Source organism: Pseudorca crassidens, chromosome 1 (assembly GCF_039906515.1).
Source record: "Pseudorca crassidens isolate mPseCra1 chromosome 1, mPseCra1.hap1, whole genome shotgun sequence".
NCBI lineage: Eukaryota > Metazoa > Chordata > Mammalia > Artiodactyla > Delphinidae > Pseudorca > Pseudorca crassidens.
Window position 1 is genome coordinate 25,695,430 of NC_090296.1, and position 19,233 is coordinate 25,714,662.

Below are 19,233 nucleotides of genomic sequence, written 5' to 3' on the forward strand. Positions count from 1 at the left end.
CAGAGCTACCTCGAGATTCAAGGTCAAAATGTGATTGCTTGTGGGAAGGCACGTTATCCGCTACACTCTACGACACAAACGTGCTTGTTTGTTTTCTGTCATGTGGTAGCTTACTTTAAACCTGGAAAAAAAATATACCCACTGTCACCATCAAAGAGTAATTTTCGAAAAGTTAAAAACTTGACTTTCACACAAATATAGAATGAACACATGTCAAACATTGTGTAACTCATCAGTAAAGGAGCAAGTAAGAAAGTAGGTCTGGTTCAAAGAGAATTTTGAGGGACTGGGTATTTATGGGTATTTAAACAGGAATAAGAGACTAAGATTCCGGGATTAGATACAAAACTGGTTATTGCCCTACTGGGCAATAAGGAAATCATAACCTTCCGGGTTATCTTTTCTAGTAGGGAGAAATTATTTGCATCTCTGCTGGATAAGATCCACAGGTTGACATACGACTTCAGTCTGAGCCCTTAATTAATTGTCAGTAGCAAAGTCAAACAAAAGTACATTCCCTTAGATATGAAAAACTCCTCAGGTAGGCTGCTTGAACAATGCCCGAGAGTGACTTTGAAAGGACAAACCGCACACTCCTTTTTCTGAATTTTAGGTAATTTTTCTTAACATCTATCAGAGTTGCAGTAAATAGTCTCTGAGAACCAATATGCCCAGAGAAAGGCAGCCAGCCCCCTCCTACTCACAGAGGCACTGAGAGTCCCAGGAGAAACCTAAGGCCATCACTGGGCACAAAGCCCTCTCTCCACCCCTTCCATATACTTAGCTATGGCTCCTCCTCAAGAACAGACAATTGTAAATAAGGCTGCAATGAATATGGGAGTTCAGGTATCCTTTTAATATTGATTTCGTTTCCTTCAGACATATAACCCAGAAGTGGAAATGCTGGATCATATGGTAGGTCTATTTTCAGTGGGTTTTTTTTGGGTTTTTTTGTCTTTTTTTTTTTTGGCGGTATGCGGGCCTCTCACTGCTGTGGCCTCTCCCGTTGCGGAGCACAGGCTCCGGACACACAGGCTCAGCGGCCATGGCTCACGGGCCCAGCCACTCCGCGGCACATGGGATCTTCCCGGACCGGGGCACGAACCCGTGTCCCCTGCATCGGCAGGCGGACTCTCAACCACTGCGCCACCAGGGAAGCCCTATTTTCAGTGTTTTAAGGAACCTCCATACTGTTCTCCATGGTGGCTGTATCAATTTACATTCCCACCAACAGTGCACGGGGGCTTCCTTTTCTCCACACCCTCACCAACACTGTTATCTCTTGTCCTCTTGATGACAGCCATTCTAACAGGTGTGAGGTGATCTCTCATTGTGGTTTTTATTTGTATTTCCCTGACAATTAGTGATGTTGAGCACCTTTTCATGTGCCCCTCGGACATCTGTATACTTTCTTTGGAGAAATGTCGGTTCAGTTCCTCTAAGACTGCCCCTTGCCCTGTTAACGGCAGCATCTGCATAAAGAAAGGAATCCCACCTTTTCAGAATAGTAACAGCTAACGCTCTGTGCCATGCACCATTCCAGGTACGTTACATGGACTCACAGCCACCTCTGCAGTAGACAGGTGAGGGAAGCGAGATACAAAAAGAGGAGGAAGCTTGGTCACCTGGCCAGCAGTTAGTGAAACCGGGATCCAAACCCAGGTGGCCTGGCTCCAGGGAACAAGCTCTCAATCACCAGCCCCTCCTGCCTCTCCACTCACTGGGAAGCTCCTTCCTGGTGGCAGGAGCTGCACCAAAAACCTCTGCAGGTCCCCACGGCAACCAAGAAAGCATTCCGTGTGGAGAAAAGAGTCGCAGTGGGAAATCCAGAGCTGTTTGTCTAACCCAAAATACACTGTTAACTAAAGCCATACTACAGCTCTTTTCAGAAAAAAATCAGTGACAAGTCTTTAATTGTCCCATGTAAAATGAATGTGCCGCTCACGTAAGTGATTTCTGTAATCACGCAATGGCAGGGGAAACCCAGGAATCTATCAAAAGTCTGAGTAATTAATTAATTTAGTAAATAATGTTTAAACCAAAGAGTTATTTTTGGATTCTTCTCAAAACTTGAATTGGCTGAAAGTACTTTAATTATTCTATAATTGCATGGATGGATTTATTCCCACCCCCAAGGGAAACTCTATTTATGTTCTTGGGGGGTGTCAAGGAAGCAAGGTCAAGATCTCTGAAAGAAACAGGAGGATGGTGTTGCAGGATATTAATAATCACACAAGTAGCCCGATATTAAGTATAAGGAGGTTAATAATTCAAGCTCTCTTTGCCCCTCCCCTGGTGTCCGCCCAGGCTTCTAGAGGCAGAACCACAGCCCCAAGGACCAGACCAGACCACTGCCTAGAGCGTTTTACTCTCCAACCCACCCCACCCCCGGGAACCACCCCTGGGATGTATAGCCTCAGGTCCCTCGCTGCTGGCCATTCACGGAGCGGGTCAATCTTGGACCAGCGAGCACTGAGCTGAAGTCCCTGAGAGTGAAGGCAGTGGGAACTTCTTCAGCCACACGTGGTGTTGGGAGCAGTAATGAGGACGAAAGAAGAGGAGCCAGGTTAATTACAGGAACCTGGGGGAGTTTCTCTAATCTCGGAGCCTCTAGGGGCTTGGTGAAAGCTTCTCTAGACTCAGCTTGAAGCGGGACAGCACCTGAGAGCCAGGGCCTGGGGTATCCACAGGCCAATGAGGGCTCCTCAGGTGTCCTGGCCAGTGAGGCTCAAAGGGTCACGGCTACCAGAGTGGCAGGGAGTGGATCCCAGGGGCCATGACTACTGGGAGACACACATGATGACCTCTGACATCCCTGCCTCGGGCAGCAACTCGCTCCAAAGAAATACGTCCACATCCGCCCACCTTACCTGGGTCAGGATAAAGGAAATGAGCAAAGGGTTTCTTCCCTACATTTCCCCCTTCTTCTGGCCAATATTTTACTGACAGCACCACGGAGGGAGTTGGGGGTTAGTATTGCAGCAAAACAGCCTGTGTTGAGAGCATGGCCTGTGGGCACTGCACCAGCTGCTTCATGTTTCAATCATCAAACAATCCAATACTTTTTTTTTTTTTTTTTTTTTTTTTGGCCACACCACACAGCATGCGGGATCTTAGTTTCCCAACCAGGGATCCAATCCGTGCCCCCTGCAGTGGAAGCGTGGAATCTTAACCACTGGACCGCCAGGGAAGTCCCTGATACTCTCTTGTATCCACTTTACAGCAGGAACCTGGGCCTTCCCAAGGGTGATGAGCTCCACCAAGGCGGCCCAGCTCGCAAGCAGCAGAGCCAGCAGCAGAAGCCAGGAAGGCCAACTCCAAAGTGACGCTGTTGCCCACTCCTGACACACCTGCTGTTGGGGACATAAGTCTCCAGGAACCCATCTGTGCACCTGGACCCCTCCAACGTCCCCAAGCTTCTCAAGATCTGGTGTGAGAAGTTACGGAGGGTGGACGATAGGAGGAGGTGTTTTCATTCTAGTGATTTCAGTAACCGGGGGGCTCTGTGCCTCTCTGACTTCTCTTCCCTAGTCTTCTGAGCACCTCCCACCACCGAACCAGAGTGACCCGCCAAGTGGGGGATGATCTGAGCACAAAGCAAATGTCCTGCACAATCCAGGCTGGTGTCGGGAGACAAGAGGAAACACGCGGGCAGCATGGCTTTAGAGACAGGAAAGGGGTCCCCATCTGCTCAGTCAATGACCACTGATCACCCCTGAGTCTACATACTCATGGACAACAGAGGGAGGTGCACAGGAGAGGAGCAAGAAGATTCTTGGAGATTCCGTGGAGCAAGACATGCCTCTGTGACTAATAACCTCATGAATTATAAATGACTTTTTTTGTTTTTAACAGAACTTCACAGCCTGCAAAGCCACACAACGACCCTGTGAAGGAAGTATTGTTATCACTCCAACTGTACAGATGAGGAAACTCAGACTCGGAGTTTAAGTAACTTACCCAAGGGTACCTGGCCAATAAATGGCAGAGCGACACACAACCCCAGGTGGCCCAACTTTGAACCCTCTGCCCCTCCCATCATACACGCAGCCCACTTGTCCCACGCTCTGTCCACACCTCTCCTATGGCACTGACATGAGGGGCCTGCACCTAGTAGGTGCTCAAGAAACGTCCGTTGAAAGACACGGTTGAGATGCTTTCACTGCTTCTCCAGTGACACAGAAGAGAAAAACGACTGGAAAGAAGAAACATGGCAAGGGCGGCTGGCTACACATAGCAGATGGAACCCAGGCACTGACTGCATTCCCTCACCAGCCCCGCTAAAATGACTCTAAAAGCAACAGATAAGGCCGAGACCCCACTGCAACAGAGAGTAGAATGGCCAAAAACAGCACACAAAGAGATTAGCCAGGCTGTGTTTGCCAGAGGGGAGCAGACAGCTACTGACAAATGGCTCAGCAGGCTAGACGACAGGGCACCCTAAGCTGACAGTGGGGGAACTTGAAGTCTGCTGTCTCGGAGCCTAGAGAGGCCAGCAACTCGGGCCCTGGCACCTCTGATACATGGGATGGGAGTCCAAAGGAGGAACTAAACCTCCAGATTCCCTTCAGATCCTTATGGAAGACAAGATTTACTCTCTGGAGTGGTAAGAAGACAGGCTCTACAAGCCACACCACAGACCAGAGGGCCATCATGGGGACAGAGGATCCGGTCAAAGTCCACATAATGACCGCTGCGGAGCACCCGGCCTTCTTTCCCCAGCAGACTCCCGGGCCCCCGGGATAGACAGGCTGGCGTCTCTCGCGAGCCCGCCATCCCTGCACCCAACCCGTCCTTCACAGACTGCGGACGTTGCCCACCAGGCCTCCAGTCCCTGTCTCACCCAGCCCCAGCTCCTGACTTTGTCACCTTTCTCCCAGCTAATTTCACACAAATTCAATTGGGCCTCAGCCCATGTGGGGTCTTAAACACACACTCACTGAAATCCAATTAACCTTCGATAAAGGTCCTGCAATCAATAGTCGTCCTGTGGCTTAAGGAGCCTCCGTTCAGCCCAGGAAAGCGCGCTCCTGCACGACCTTTATTCTTAATGAAATCAATGACAGTCACTGTCACCAGCTCTTAAAGTGACTGGCAAATATGATCACCGGGTCAGGCCCTCAATAATATGCTGCTTCTGGGCTCAGAGCACAGACAAAAGAGGGCCCCTGCAGGCTGCTGGCTCCCCAGGCTCCACGCTCCCTGGCCAGACAACACACCTAGGCAGGGCCTGGACGTGCAAAACAGTGGAGGTGAGGCTTGCGGGCTCACCTGGGGCAGCCAGGGACCCCCTGGTCTTGTGGCAGGTGGTTCCTGAACTCCAGTGAGTGCCTGAACCACCTGGAGAGTTTGTTAAAATGCAGATTCTTGCAACCCTTCCCACCCCAGATTCTGATAAGTAAGTTTGGGGTGGGGCCCAGGAATCTGCATTCAAGTCTTATCTCCAAGCAGGCCAAGAGTCGCTGTTCTGTAAAGTATCCAAGCAGGACAGACCCTTAGAGTCCTGCTAACCCAACGCCTTCAGTAAGAAAACTGAGGCCCAGAGGAGGGGAGTGATGTGTCCAAGGTCACACAGCAGGCCACTGGCAGAGATGGAGCTCGAACCCAAGTCTCTTGTCTCCTAAACTGGTGTTTCCCTACCTGAGTCTCTGGGGAACTGGCCACTTGGACTGGTCTTCAGGTCCTCACATACTAGCCCAACTGGGCTGGGACACTGCAGGGTGAGGAGGCCTCTTCAGAGTGGAGTGGGGATGACTAACAAGTGTTTGGAGGCGTCTAGAGCCCTCCCCACCCTTGAGAACAATTCCTTCTAGAGCCACTTCCTGCTGAGCCCCATCTTCCAGCTGAGTCAACAACTTGTAGCAGTCAAGATGCCACTAACTATCCTCTCCCCCAGGATCTGGGGTGAGATCTTTGCCCCTTGTCACTCCTATCTGTCCCCTGTATTTCCCTCCCCAAGCAACACTCACAGCCAGGCTGTCCTCAGGAGGGAGAATCACTCCAGGGACAGGCCCACTCAGTCCCACAGTCCTAGACAGGTTTTAGAATCTCAGAATTTTTTTAGAAACTTTCAGTCACATGGAGTCTTTCATGCTACACACACACACACACACACACACACACACACACACACACACACCACTAGTCTTCCATGAGGCCTGTGGCTTTGAGGTTGGTTGGTAAGAGCCATAATAGGTTAATTTCTGCACAGTAGGGCCTGTCCCTAGTCTCCCAACATCACCAATGGTCAGCAACGGCACAGTAGAGCACGTGTCCCAGCGCCCACTGCCCAGCCTGAGGTTCCTGTGGAAGTATTTAATGACATCATCTCAGAACACTACCAAGGAGGCTCCCAGGTCATGCAAACCCTAGAAGCCAGGGGCAGGGGATTAAGGAAATAAGGAATTAAGACAGTATGGTTATTATTGCAAGGACAGACCAACAGACCAATGGAAGAGAACAGAGCTTCCAGAAAAGACCCACAGCCAATTGAGGACAAAGATGCCAGGCCTAAATTACTATATGGTATGATGCCATTGACATGAAATTCAGTAAGGGAGAAGGTGATCTATGGCGACAGAGGTCAGAATAGTGGGAGCTCTGGTGGGGGTGAGGGTATCAACCGGGAGGGGGAAGGAGGGGGCCTGCCAGGGGGCTAGAAATGGTTTGTCCCTTTATCTGGCTGGTGAGTACACGGTATAGCCATATGAAAACTCACTGAGGTGTACCATGAAGATCTGGGACCTCAAGTAAGTTACCTTCCCTCTCTGAGTCTCTGATTTTTCATCTGCAAAATGGAGACAAGACCTCCCTCCTAAGTTTGTAATGCAGATCGGGCCTGGCACCCAGAGTCCGGTAGTCAGTAAACGTTAATGGTCAAAGGAGGTAATGGAGGAAAGGGCAGGGCCCAGTGATGATAATAATAATGAAAACAGCAACAACCATCAACTAGCTACCAGTTCAGGTTCTAGCCACACGCCAGGAGCTGTGCTAGGAGGACACATCTAGCCCTCACAGCATCTCTAGAAAATGGAACGTCTGTAACATGAACTTGATGTAAGCTAGAGAGTGAAGGGCTGCATTTAGATGGTGCCCTGGGAGCTGGGCAAAACTTCTGTCAGTATTCCAACTCCTTCTTCGAGGAGTTACTGGCGTGGCTGTCAACCAGGTGGCCCCAGGAACCACTGCAGCCCCAGGCACATTCCTGGGAGGGAGACAGAGAAGGTGGAGGTGAGAGGACTTTGAAGTCGTGCAGACCTGGGTTTGACTCCTGACTCTGCCCCTGCTAGCGGTGTGATGTCGGGCAAATTGTTTAACCTCTCTGAGCTTCACCTTTCTCGTCTATAATTGGGGTTAACAATATATCCTTGGAGGACATCTGTAAGGAGTAGAGATTATATTTGTCACATGCTTGCTACATATAAGTTGCTTATAATAATTTTTGCTATTGTTTTTCCCAAACTACTCTGATATCAGCCTGTCCGACTCTGTATGTCCACAGAAACAAAAACCAACACTCTACCCCAGCCCTGCCTCATAGAGGCCAATCCAGGGCATGAGACTGGCTTAGTTTGTTCGCTAATTCATAGGATGTCCACCAAGGGTCTGCTCTGCACAGAACACTGGCCTTATCTGCAAAGCTGATTCAAGAGGGCTGGAAGCAGAAGCAGATGAGCCCAGGCCCTCAGAGGGCATCACCCAGCCCCAGCTCCCACCAGCCACCTCCAGCCTCCTCCCAGGTACCTCACTCCGCCAAGAGCAAGCAACTACACCAGAGCACATCTCTGTCTGCATTTGTCTTTGAAAATCAAAGCTGCCTGATTAAACGCCATTACAGCCCTGGGTTCACTGGATCAGAAGAGATTAATGAATTTAGGGGTGCTGCTGGCATGAAAAGCCCACCGCAGCTGGCAGTAACTAAACGCCAGTAACCTGAGGCCCCTGGAGTCTTTCCTGATCAGCAGGCAGAGAGACCCTGCTCCCCTTTAAGACTGCTCAGGATAAACAAGAAGTGACCTCCCCTTCCCCTCCTCACTGGCACCAAAGACTCTGTACTCAAGAGTCCTGGTGGACAAAGGACAAAGGATCCCTGGTTAGATGCAGGGACATACCCCCACCCCAACCAACAGAGGAAGAGATGGGCAAGCAGGTCTTACCACTCCCTTCTCTGCAGGAAGCTCTGCCCAGCACCCTCTAGCCAACAGTGAGGGAAGCAGAGTCAGAAGCCCCAAGTTGTGCTACTGCCAGGTGACCTCGGGAGAGACATTTGCTATCTCTCTGAGCTTCCCCTGAATTGGAACAGTAGTTTTCTCATCCTCCCCCTGCCCCCAGCCCCCAAGCAGCAGATCTCTTCCCAAAAAGCCCAATAGGCAACTCAGGTGATGGCAGAGCTGCCCTGGGTGAAGCAGGGTAGGGAGTAGAGAGGCCCATGCAGCCTCCCCACCCACCCAGAGGCCCCTGAAGGGTTCTGGGAGCACTGTTCCCTAAGTCAGGGGACAACAGCTGTCCCCAGGACCCAAGGCCAGCTGTGGCTAAACAGGCTCCTGGCAGCAGCTCCATACCCTCTGGTGCAGGCCCTCCTTTTATGAACTAAGAGGAGTACTGGAGTCAGAGAGACTTGGGTTTCCATCCTAGCTCTACTAGCTGTGTGACCTTGGGAAAGTTACCTTCCTTCTCTGAATCTCTGATTCCTCATCTGCAAAATGGAGACAATAAGACCTCCCTCCTGAGTTTATCATGGAGAAAACGGCCTGGCACAGGGAGTCAGGCATTCAGCAAACATTCACCGTCAAAGGAGATAAAGGAGGAGGAAGGAAGGGCCAGAGCCCAAAGAAAAGAGTGGAAACAACAGTCCTGCTGCCATTTTGGAGTGCTCAGCATACACCAGGCACTGTTCTAAGCACTGTTGTGCACTAACTCTTGAGGTCCTCCCAACGTTTTTAGAGGTAAGGCTATCATCGTCCACATTGCAGAGGCCACACAGGCACCCAAGGCCTGGGCTCACAATCTGCACACTCCTTCAGCTCCCACTGGCTCATCTGCTGGGCCAAAGTGTGGCTTTTTCCTCCACTGGGACCACCCAGCCAAAGTGTGGGCCACCACTGGGACCACAGGCTCATCGTCGTGTGCTGCCTGAGGGGGAGTAGCCAAGAGCATTCGCTTCTACTGGGTCTGGTCCCTTTCCTTCCTTCCTCCCACCAGCCAGAGGGGTCATGTCACTGCACTACTCACCCTTCAGTGACTCCCCAGTACCTCGGGGTCATGCCCAAGGCCTTCACCATCTGCCTGCAGCCCTGCAAAACCTCACCACTCCTTAACACTTCCTTGCAGGACCACCTCTGCGCCCCCAACTCCTCCACCCCGACACACACACACACACACACACATACACACACACACACACACACACATCTCTGGCAAATTCCCGCTCATCCTGCTGGGGAAGCCGGCCTGGGGCAGAGGTGAGCACTTCTTCTTTGTGGCTCCCTGGGGACTGGCTCACCCCTCGCTGCGTTGCCTGAGAGATGGCTACAAGGATAGAGTTGTGTGCCTGACTTCAGTGCTAGGCTGGGAACTCCCTGACAAAGGGAATTGTGTCTAGTTCCTCTCTGAACCCTCACACCTAGCACACAGTAGGACTAAAAAATGATGAATGCTGGTGGAAAAAAGACAACCTCATCCCTACCTGTGGGACCCCATGGTGACCAAGAAGAAGAAAATGGGGTACAGGCCCCAGCCCACCGGTCAGTCTTCCCTGAGGCCAATCAGGTGGCAGGCAGGAGACAGAAGCCCCTCTTTTTTTCGCTCCAAGCCACTAGCTGGCTACTGCCGCGCCCTTTGGGCCTGGTACCTGGAGATCTGGGGAGGGCAGGAAGAGGGAGGAGGTGCGTCCAGGGCCCAAAGGGCAGAGGATTAAGTCCCATGGATTTGCACCATTGTTCTTCAGTTTCTCTGCACTGTGGGGCTCAGATGGCACAAGAAGACAGATGGTAATCCCCTGTCCAGGCAGGAGCTGCTGTGGGTGGGGGCAGGTGGGGCTCAGCACGTGCCCCACCCCACTGCCTGCTGCCAACCCCATTTCTAGGAGATGGGCAGAGAGCTGCCATAGAGGACCTGTAAGGCTGCTTTGTGCTCAGAGATGTTATAATTCTTCAGACAACAGGCCCCACTTCAAGACCGTGAGACCTCACCCAGACACACCTGCCCTTGCTAGGCAGCCCCGCCCCGTCCCGCGCCAGCAGCCAAGTGCCCTCGACCTTACCTCATTAACGTCAATCTTGTTCCTCTCCATGTAGTCTCTGTCGTTGACCTGCCCGCCGTCCACAAACTCCATCAGAAGGACCCGCTTGGTGGACAGCTCCCAGTAGATCTGGGGGACCTGGAATAGGAAAGGGCAGGTCAGAAGGAGGCAGGAGGCTGGAAGCTGCGGGCAAGGGGGCTGCAGACAGGCACATGAGCCAGACATCAACACACGCTCCTCCCAGGAACAGAAGGGAAGGCCCCCCAGCAGGGATTGGTGGGGAAAGCGGGAGGCAGGCCAAGAGAGAAGGGTAGGCTGTTCCGCCTCCACCAGCGAGGCGCAAGGCCTCCTTTAGTGACCCCTCCTGCTTGGGGACCAGAGAAGGGCTTCCCACCCTCCTCAGTGCCTTCCAGACACAATGAAGAGCCCACACTAAAACTGGGACTTAGGGGAAAATGCGTGGAACCTCTCATATCTGAGCCACAGTTGGTGTTAGAAGCAATTTCTCTCTCACACCAGGCTTATTTCAGGCTCCTCGTGTGAATATAAACCCTCTGCCTCAGTTTCTTCACCTGTGCAATGGGTGTTATATGTATGGATGATTGAATGAATGAATTTTTGCTAAGTGATAAATTTTTCAGTCACGAAGTCATGAGTTTTCTCATGCCCGTTTCCTAAAGCCTCCTGTGGCAGGCAGTGCTGAAGCCTAACCCAACACCTATTCCCAATCCTCCTCTTTCCCCGAGACAGGGGAAACTAAATACTTTCCCTGCCTGCCCTGCAATAATTATGGCCATGTGACACAGTTCTGGCTTATGAGACATAAGTGGAGGTCTGTTAGGGGGTGTAGGAAGGTTTTTATTTTCTTAATAAAAAGGGATGTTTGTAAATATTGCAACTCTTCTTACCCTTCTCTTCTTGAGAGTGAATGTGATACCTGGAGCTGCAGCAGCTACCTTATAACCATGAGGAAAAGTCTAAGAAAATCACAGAGATGCCAGCTCTGATACTGTCAAACCACTGAGACAATATCAACAGGCAACTGCTACAAGCCTTCTTGCTATGTGAGGAAAATACATCCTTCTTGTTTAAGACACTCTGAATGGGGTTGTCAGTTACCTACAGACAAATGCATTCCTAACTGATATGCTCTCCGACCCACTCTGACTCCAAGGACACCCAACAGCCCAAAAGAGAAGATTTCCCCAGGAGTAGCCACGAGATTGGGCTGCACCAAGGACTGCTGGGCTGCCATGTGAGTGAGCGACACCTGTGAGTCCCACCATGGCCAGGAGGGAGGAATGACCAGGATTTCAGCATGCCGTGATTCCCCAACAACTTAACGGGTTTATTCCACTTACAAATGACGAAGCAAGGACACCTAATTCAAGTGTTTTGGGGAATAAGGACTTCCCTCATCCCAACCCTCAGAGCTCACCTAGCAGTAAGATAGCAGCCCTCAAGCCAAGAAACCTTTCTTGTTCCTGGTTCTGCTAACAACTGTTGTGTCTGAGTCCAGACACTTAACTCCTCCATGCCTCAGTTTCCCTCATTAGAAAGGAGATTGTTCCTTCTCCATCTCAATAAGGAGCTCTGGGGACAAAAAGTGCCGTACGTACAAGTGAACACCCTGGGCTCCCTGGAACAAAAGTTCCTACTGAAATCAGGTGTCATTTTGGTTTGCTCCTTTCCTGCAATTCTTGCCATCTAGGCCATTAGAGAAATCTGTGACCCTACGTTACTTTGAACTTAAAATTCAGTCTCGCTTGGCATTCTTCAAAAAAATCTCTTTAAGAATATGAGTGGCGAGTTTGCTGCGGTTGGTGGTGGCTTCCAAAGGAAAGGGACATATTTGGGGGTTAAGTCCTTCCCCTGCATTGTATGGGACCCAAGCTTGGCCGTGGGTGCCTGGGGCTCTGGAAACTGGAGGCCAGGCCCCTCCCCTCCGTGCCCGCCTGGGGCAACAGGCAAAACAGCCAAGAAAGAGCCACAGACCAGAGAGAAAACCCAAAAGCTGGAGCCTCCCTGGGCTCGTCAGTCAGGGTCACCGGTGTACTGGGTTCCCTCGCTTCCACCTTTCCCCCCAGTCTCCCTCCAAATGCAACCAACCCAGTCTCCCAGTGGAATGTGCGCCTGCCTCAGCGGCTTAGCTCTGAAACAGCAGAGACAGCAAAAAAATGGGAGGCAGAAGGGTTTGTCCTGGGAGCTCAGGGAGCGCGGCAGTTGCCCCTCGATGGATGTAACATGGAAATGCCTGCAAGATGCAAACGTGCCTCCTGCTCAATTAGGAGAAACTTGGCTTGACAGGGGACACAAGGTCAAGTGACTTGTCCCTAAATCATCACGTGAGCAGGAGGCTCCAGGGCTATAAGGTGAAATTTACTTCACCCCAACAGCAATGTTTCACCACCATTCCTTCCTCAGCTTCTTCCATCAAGGAATGGAAAATGAAAGAGAAGATTTTTTTTTTTTTTTTTTTTTGCGGTATGCGGGCCTCTCACTGTTGTGGCCTCTCCCGTTGCGGAGCACAGGCTCCGGACACACAGGCTCAGCGGCCATGGCTCACGGGCCCAGCCGCTCCGCGGCATGTGGGATCTTCCCGGACTGGGGCACGAACCCGTGTCCCCTGCATCGGCAGGCGTGCTCTCAACTACTGCGCCACCAGGGAAGCCCAAAACAGAAAATTTTTGAAGAGGCAATAAGAACCACCCTGTTCCCTGCCCAAACAGAAATAAACCCCAAGAGGCTCCTGGCCAGGGTGCCTGCTCACCCCTCATAGGCCATCAGGACCTCTGGGTCTGGCATCTAAACTTCTCACCACGGAGCAGAGGCCCCACTCCTGTAGGCTCTGCCTGCCCCCATACCAGAGCCAATCCTGACCCCCGGAAGGAGGGCACAGATTATGGAAAGTTCCAGCCCCAAACCCTGGCCTCAGTCTCATTAACTGGCCTTGACCCTGTGCTTCCTCTTTGTTCCTGTGCTTGGTCAGCACACCTGGCTTGTCCGGGCCAGCCCCCCGTCATCCAGGGCCACAGTCTTCCCATTAGCCGAGCCCAGTGGAGCAGAGCATAGACCTGAAGTCAGACTGTCAGGCTGGAGCCCCTGCTCTGCCACCTCTGAGCTGTGTGACTTGGGTAAGTTTTATAACCTCTCTGAGTGCCAGTTCCCTCACTGTAAAAGGGTGACAACAGTTACAAGGAAAGCGACGCTCCTTACTTCCTACTAGCATGTGTGAGGTCCTGGTGCTCAACACGGCAGCTGCTATATGACAGCCACGTAGAATTTCACTGGTTCTGAAACACAACCAGGGCTGAGAGCTAATGCAACAGACAGTTCAGCATAACTCAGATCTGCCCATAAGTTATTACAGAGGGAGAAGAGCTCAAGGTTTAACATGCAGGCTTGGGGCCAGGTTGCCTCTGTCCCTTACCAGGAAACTGTGTAAACCTGGGCAAGTGGCTTCATCTCTCTGGGCCTCAGCTTCCCTGCTGCTGACATGGAGCTAATAATGGCATTTCCCTTGTGGGGTTGTATAACGATTAAAGAGTAAATATACATAAAGCACTTTAAAAGTGTCTAACACAGCACAGGCATGTAAAAAATATTAACTAATTATTACACATCAGTGCTTCCTGATCTTTGAGAGTCTTAGGAAGTTATGATGTTTCACCAAAAGCATGCTCATCTCCTCAGGGTTTGCCCACAGTTTCTGGAGAGTCCCAGGCCCCTTACCTAGCACTAAAAAACCCTGGAGTGCTCAAGAGACAACCCCCCACCAAGCCCCACCTCCACATATAGAGACACACTCTCATCCCTTCCAGTCCCAAACCCTGTGGTTATAAGGCTTCTCCCTCTATCTTGTCCCAGTTGTCCCCAAGGTCAGTCACAAACCTCACTGCTTGTCCTGTCCCCTCCCCACAGCATACACACACTCTGATGCCAGATCTACAAATGCCCTGGTCTGACCGTTCGGCCTGGCTGCCCCATCACCTTCTCCCCGTCTCCCCGACACCACATTTGCATTCAGTGCTTGTCTGAGGCTCAGAGATTTATAGCATAGGGCTGAGGTTATTAAACCCCACTGGAAGAGGCCTCACACACTGAGAGGTAAACTCTTTGCTGAGGCTTAATTACGCACAGATGTTGTGATGGGGTGCCAGTGTGCAAAAGCAATCTATCTCCTGTTTTAAGAGCTGAACGGGGTTTGCAACGCAAAATTTGCTTCCCACTTGTTATGTGTTTAGAGAAAATTAATTACTCAGGAGCCTTAATTCTACCATTGTCTTAGGAATGGTGTGCGGGTTTTAGAAGCAGCAGGTCAAATCATTACACTAATTATTTACCCATTTGGCATCCTCGTTTCAAAAATTTGTGTTATTATTATTATTATTACATGTCTTGGTCTGACAGATGCTAGCTGGCCCCAGCCAGGGGACGATTTTGCTGTTTCCATGGGAACAGTGGAGGAGACGGTTCTGTTTGGCACGGAGGACCACCCCTGCCGGCTAAGAGGCAACAGAATGTCCTTAGACGAGCCTCAGAGTTGAAGTCAGAAAATCCCGTTTGTACCCTAACTCCTCTCCTCTAAGACTACCATCTGTAAAATGGGATGACGGTTGTTGGAAGGATTCAGTGTCCTAGTATCGTCATAGTGTTCAGTGCCGCAGAAGAAACATTCAGTAAACATTGCCTATCCCTTTGTATAATCAACACGTCTTGGAAGCCCCCTCTGAGCTCCTTACCTAGGCGGAATTAAGTACTTCCTCTTGGGCATCCACAGAAACATAGAAGAGTCTCTGGCATAGTGCTAACCAACCTGTACTATAACAACATGCTGTGTGTTTGTCCCCCACTAGATGGGACGTCTTCCCAGGCAGGAGCCAACCATCTCTTACTCATCTAGGTACCTCCAGATCCTAGCACAGCAAGAGGCTCAGGAAATGCTCCATAAATGTGGAATAATGGACTGAAAGAAAAGGAATACGTAAGTGGAAGCATAATTCAGACCCCACAGCATTATTCTAATTAGTTAATATTATTACTTGCATTAGAAAGCCAAGTTTTCATTGAATTGGTGGTTTGAAGCTCAAGGCTGGGGCAATGTTACCAGATCATCTGGATTTGCCCAAGCAAGAGGGTCTGTACGAATAATGGCATTTGCCTCGTAGGGCTGTTTAAGGCAAAGCCAGTCAAGCACACTGGGGGCATCTGGACAGACCTGACCCCCGACTCACTCAAAAAGCTGAACTTTGCCAGTGGCTACACCTTCCACCAAACCAGCGTATCAAGACGCCACACTGCTCATCACAGTTGTAGGTCTTCCTCCCGTGAACCAAGCTCTAGGGCTCTCAGGCAGCTAGGGTAGATGCACCCTCAGTCTCCCCATCTCTATTCATCAATCCGGATAGCAGAAGTACAGTATAAACACGGTCTCTGTTTCTCAGGATGTCTTCAGAAGCCACGTGGATACTTTAGTCCAGAGCAAGAGACCTTCCAGTCCACATGCTGAGACACCCTGCCCAGGAAGAGCCCCACTTGACTGTTTGCTCCAGAACTAGTACCTGGAGCCCTGTGCCTCACCCTCCCACATTCTCCAGGCCTCCCCAGTTAAGAGCAAAGGGTTGATCTCTTCCAAGAGTTGAAAGTCAATCTCTCCATGTAGACTGCCAGAGAGACCCAACCCCTGCACTGCTGTGATGAAGCGGTACCCCCGGAAAATGAATCCAAGCCCCACCATGGACAAAATGTGTTGGAAGAGCAGTGGTGTGGGCATGCATCTCTCTCACTCTGACCTCCACGGGCCCTGTGGGGAACATCAGGACAGTCCTCAAAGACCAGCTCCAAGGCCAACTCCTCATTGGAGCCTTCCCTGCCCTGCTCCCCACAGGAGTCCCTTCTGAATCCTTAGAGCAGGACCTCTCACTGAGCTGGGACTCTGTGTCATTTGATGTTGTTTCCCACAGTAAGTGTCTCCTATCACACCAGCAGTTCTAGTCAATACTTGAAAACACAAATCTGTTCCAATGTGACTGATAAATTAGGGGACAATTTGATCATAACACAAATTTTACATTCACTTATGTGCAGTATCATCTGTGAGAAATACTCGGAAACGCAGAAAACTCTATCCAGCTGACCCACACAGGAATACACGAAGCAGACACACCTCAAACATCACCACGTGCGTTATGGGTTACACTCACCCGTAACTGGCGTCACAACAGCTGTCCAGTTTCAGAGGACCCTCCCTCCACCTCTTCACAGTAACTCCTAAGCAGCCACTCTTCTGATGCCCACTTCCGCAAGCCCGCGTCAAGTAAAGCGGCGTGTGTACTGTGGTCTTAATGTATTTCTTAGCCACTTACCATGTGTAAAACGATGCTACCATTTCATTAGGTTCCTATCCGCTTTTATCTTCTGGGTCACTGGTGACATTTTTGAACGTGGTAAGCCTACCCCTATTTTGCCCATAAACCTTGTGGTTTCTGTTGTGCGATTTTGCATACTGTGGAGATTTCTAGGACACGTGTGTTGTGTGATACAGACCTGCGTACTCAATGAGCTGATGTAATATAGGTAAAGCTTTAGGAACAGTGCCAGAGTATACTAGCGTTAGCTATCACCATCACCATCATCAATGTCATCATCCCATGGTTCGTGGAGGTGGAAACCATGGCTTACAGGCCCTCAGGAGTGCTCAAGGTCTTGCAACTGCAGGTTATTCAATAAAAAAATATTTGTTCAAAAAGTCAGCAATCCCCTTTGATAATTTGTATCGATAACTTTGCCTTCAAGGGCTTTAATGTGCATCACCAGGGACAAATCAGTCACCCTCAGAAGGAAGACTCAGGAAGGAGATGTCCCCACTCATGTCTTGCAAGGGAGGGATGCTCAGGGCTGGGACCAGTTTTCCCCTGCCCTCTTCCGCCCGACCAGCAGGGCCCCGTGGCCCTGACCTCCTACCTTTAGGAAGTCAAAGTGCTTGAGCATTTGGGCCACTTTCTCGGCGTTCCTCCCCTCGTTGAGGAAATCCAGCTCCAAAGGCAGGTTCTTCTTGGCTTCATCCACCAACCACATGAACTCAAACTCCGGAAATAGCTGCTTCACGGCCAGGACGAGCACCTAAAACCCATCAAGCACCCCATCAGTCTGTCCACGGCCCCCATCGAGGAAGGTACATTCTCTGTCCTCCCGCCTGGGTCTGGGCGTTGACAAGTCCCCAGGCCGCCCCTGGAGTAAGGGTGGGTGGGCAAACGGCTCCCCTGGGGCCCATCTCTGTAGTCCAAATCCAAGATTATGAAAGCCCAACAGCCGCGAGCAGAAACCGCCACCACCATTTACTGAGCGCGCCCCACTCGCCCAGCACTGGGTAAGCGCTATTACCTGCCTTATTCCTCCATTTCTTCTTCACAGTGTCTTATCATCTGCATTCTACAGATTAAGAAAGTTGAGGCTCTGAGAGGTTATGTGATTTTCCTGAATTTGCCCAGCAAGGAAGCAGAGCCAGAATTCCCCTTGGGTCTACCCGGCCCCAAAACCCTTGTTCTTAAGCACGTTGCTGAATTGCTGCCTTTGCTTCTACCAGATTTGTGCTTTGTGGTCCTGTTTATAAAGGGCTGGGAGGGGGCAGCAGCTACATTTTGTTTATTTCTTAGGCTGAGTGGTTGGTACCTGAGCATTTATATTATTTTCTATGCTTTTTGTATTGAATACATCTAAAATATTTCATGATAAAAAATCAAATTGGAATAAGAAACCAAGGTTGGCTAAGACAAGAGGAGTAAGAGATAAGGGATTTGACCACTTGGGTAAAAAGCTTGGATTTTTGGAGATCTGGGCCCACGGTGGACTCTTGAGTCAGGACATGATGAAAGAGTGAGTTTCAGAAGACTTATCTGGCATTTCAGTTGTCAGTTTAATTATGTGAAACAAACATCACTGGCAGAGAACAAGAGCCCAGGGACATCTGCAGAGCACACCACGGCCCCTCCGTGGGCAGGGACTCAGTTCTGAGGCTACCCCACCACTGGAGCTCTGGATTTGAGATGGTCTCACAAGTTCACAGACTATAGCACTGTAGTGGGTAAGCAAGGGTGATGCCAGGGACATGGGGGATGTTCCAGCACTGGGGGGGCGGGGTTGGGGGGTGGAGAGAGGGAGGGACACAGAAGGCACCTCTCCTGTTCTTCTATAAGCCCTCCTGTTGGTGTTCAAAGTCGGGCCTGGGGAGAACCACTGATAGATCCTCCCAGTAATTCTTGGTATAGTCCTCTGAGAATCCCCATCTCTAGCCCTGGCTAGAGCAGAAGGACAAGGAACGAGAACTAAAGAACCATGGGCCTATTGGTACCAAGAGACCTTCCCCATCTGTTATGGACTTAATGCTTATGTAGCCCCCAAATTTATATGTTAAGCCCTAACCTCAGGGTGATGGTGTTTGGAGGTGGGGCCTTTGGGAAGTAATTGGGTCTAGATGAGCTCATGAAAGTAGGGCCCCTGTGACAAGATTAGTGTCCTTATAAGAAGAGAAAGAGAGACCAGGGCTTTCCGCTTCTTCGCCAGGTGAGGACACAGGGAGAAGGCAGCCATCTGTCTACAAGCCAGGAAGAGGCTCCTACCAGGAACCGAATCAGCTGGCACCTTGATCTTAGACTTCCCAGCCTCTAGAACGGTGAGAAATAAGTGTCTGTCATTTAAGCCTTCCAGTCTATGGTATTTTGTTATGGCAGCCTGAGCTGACCAAGACACCACCCAGTCTATCCAGAAGGCCTTACTGAGCCCCAGCTATGAGCCTTGTCTCATGCTTCTGTTTGCCCTGGTCTATGATATGATGTCCAACACTGTATTAGGCACATGCAGCACAAAGAAATAAATCTAAAGTAGGGCCATTAACTACAAGGCATTCTACAGCTTTGTTTTTAAATCCTATGTCCGAGGCAATGTACCAGACGCCATTCTAAAAGAATCATTACACAGGGTTATTATACTCAATT

The 19,233-nt window shown here is 50.5% G+C and overlaps 1 protein-coding gene across 5 annotated transcripts in view; it reads right to left on the bottom strand.

The window, feature by feature from the left end:
- Nucleotides 1-19,233, bottom strand: part of ADCK1 (aarF domain containing kinase 1) — a 111,268-nt gene that overhangs the window by 10,948 nt on the left and 81,087 nt on the right. For all 5 annotated transcript variants that reach the window (XM_067729144.1, XM_067729118.1, XM_067729119.1 and 2 more), the window contains 2 exons: nucleotides 17,204-17,362; nucleotides 10,262-10,378 (listed from right to left, as the gene is read on the bottom strand). In XM_067729144.1, the coding sequence (XP_067585245.1) occupies nucleotides 10,262-10,378; nucleotides 17,204-17,362 (276 nt within the window). The remainder of the gene's footprint in view (nucleotides 1-10,261; nucleotides 10,379-17,203; nucleotides 17,363-19,233) is intronic.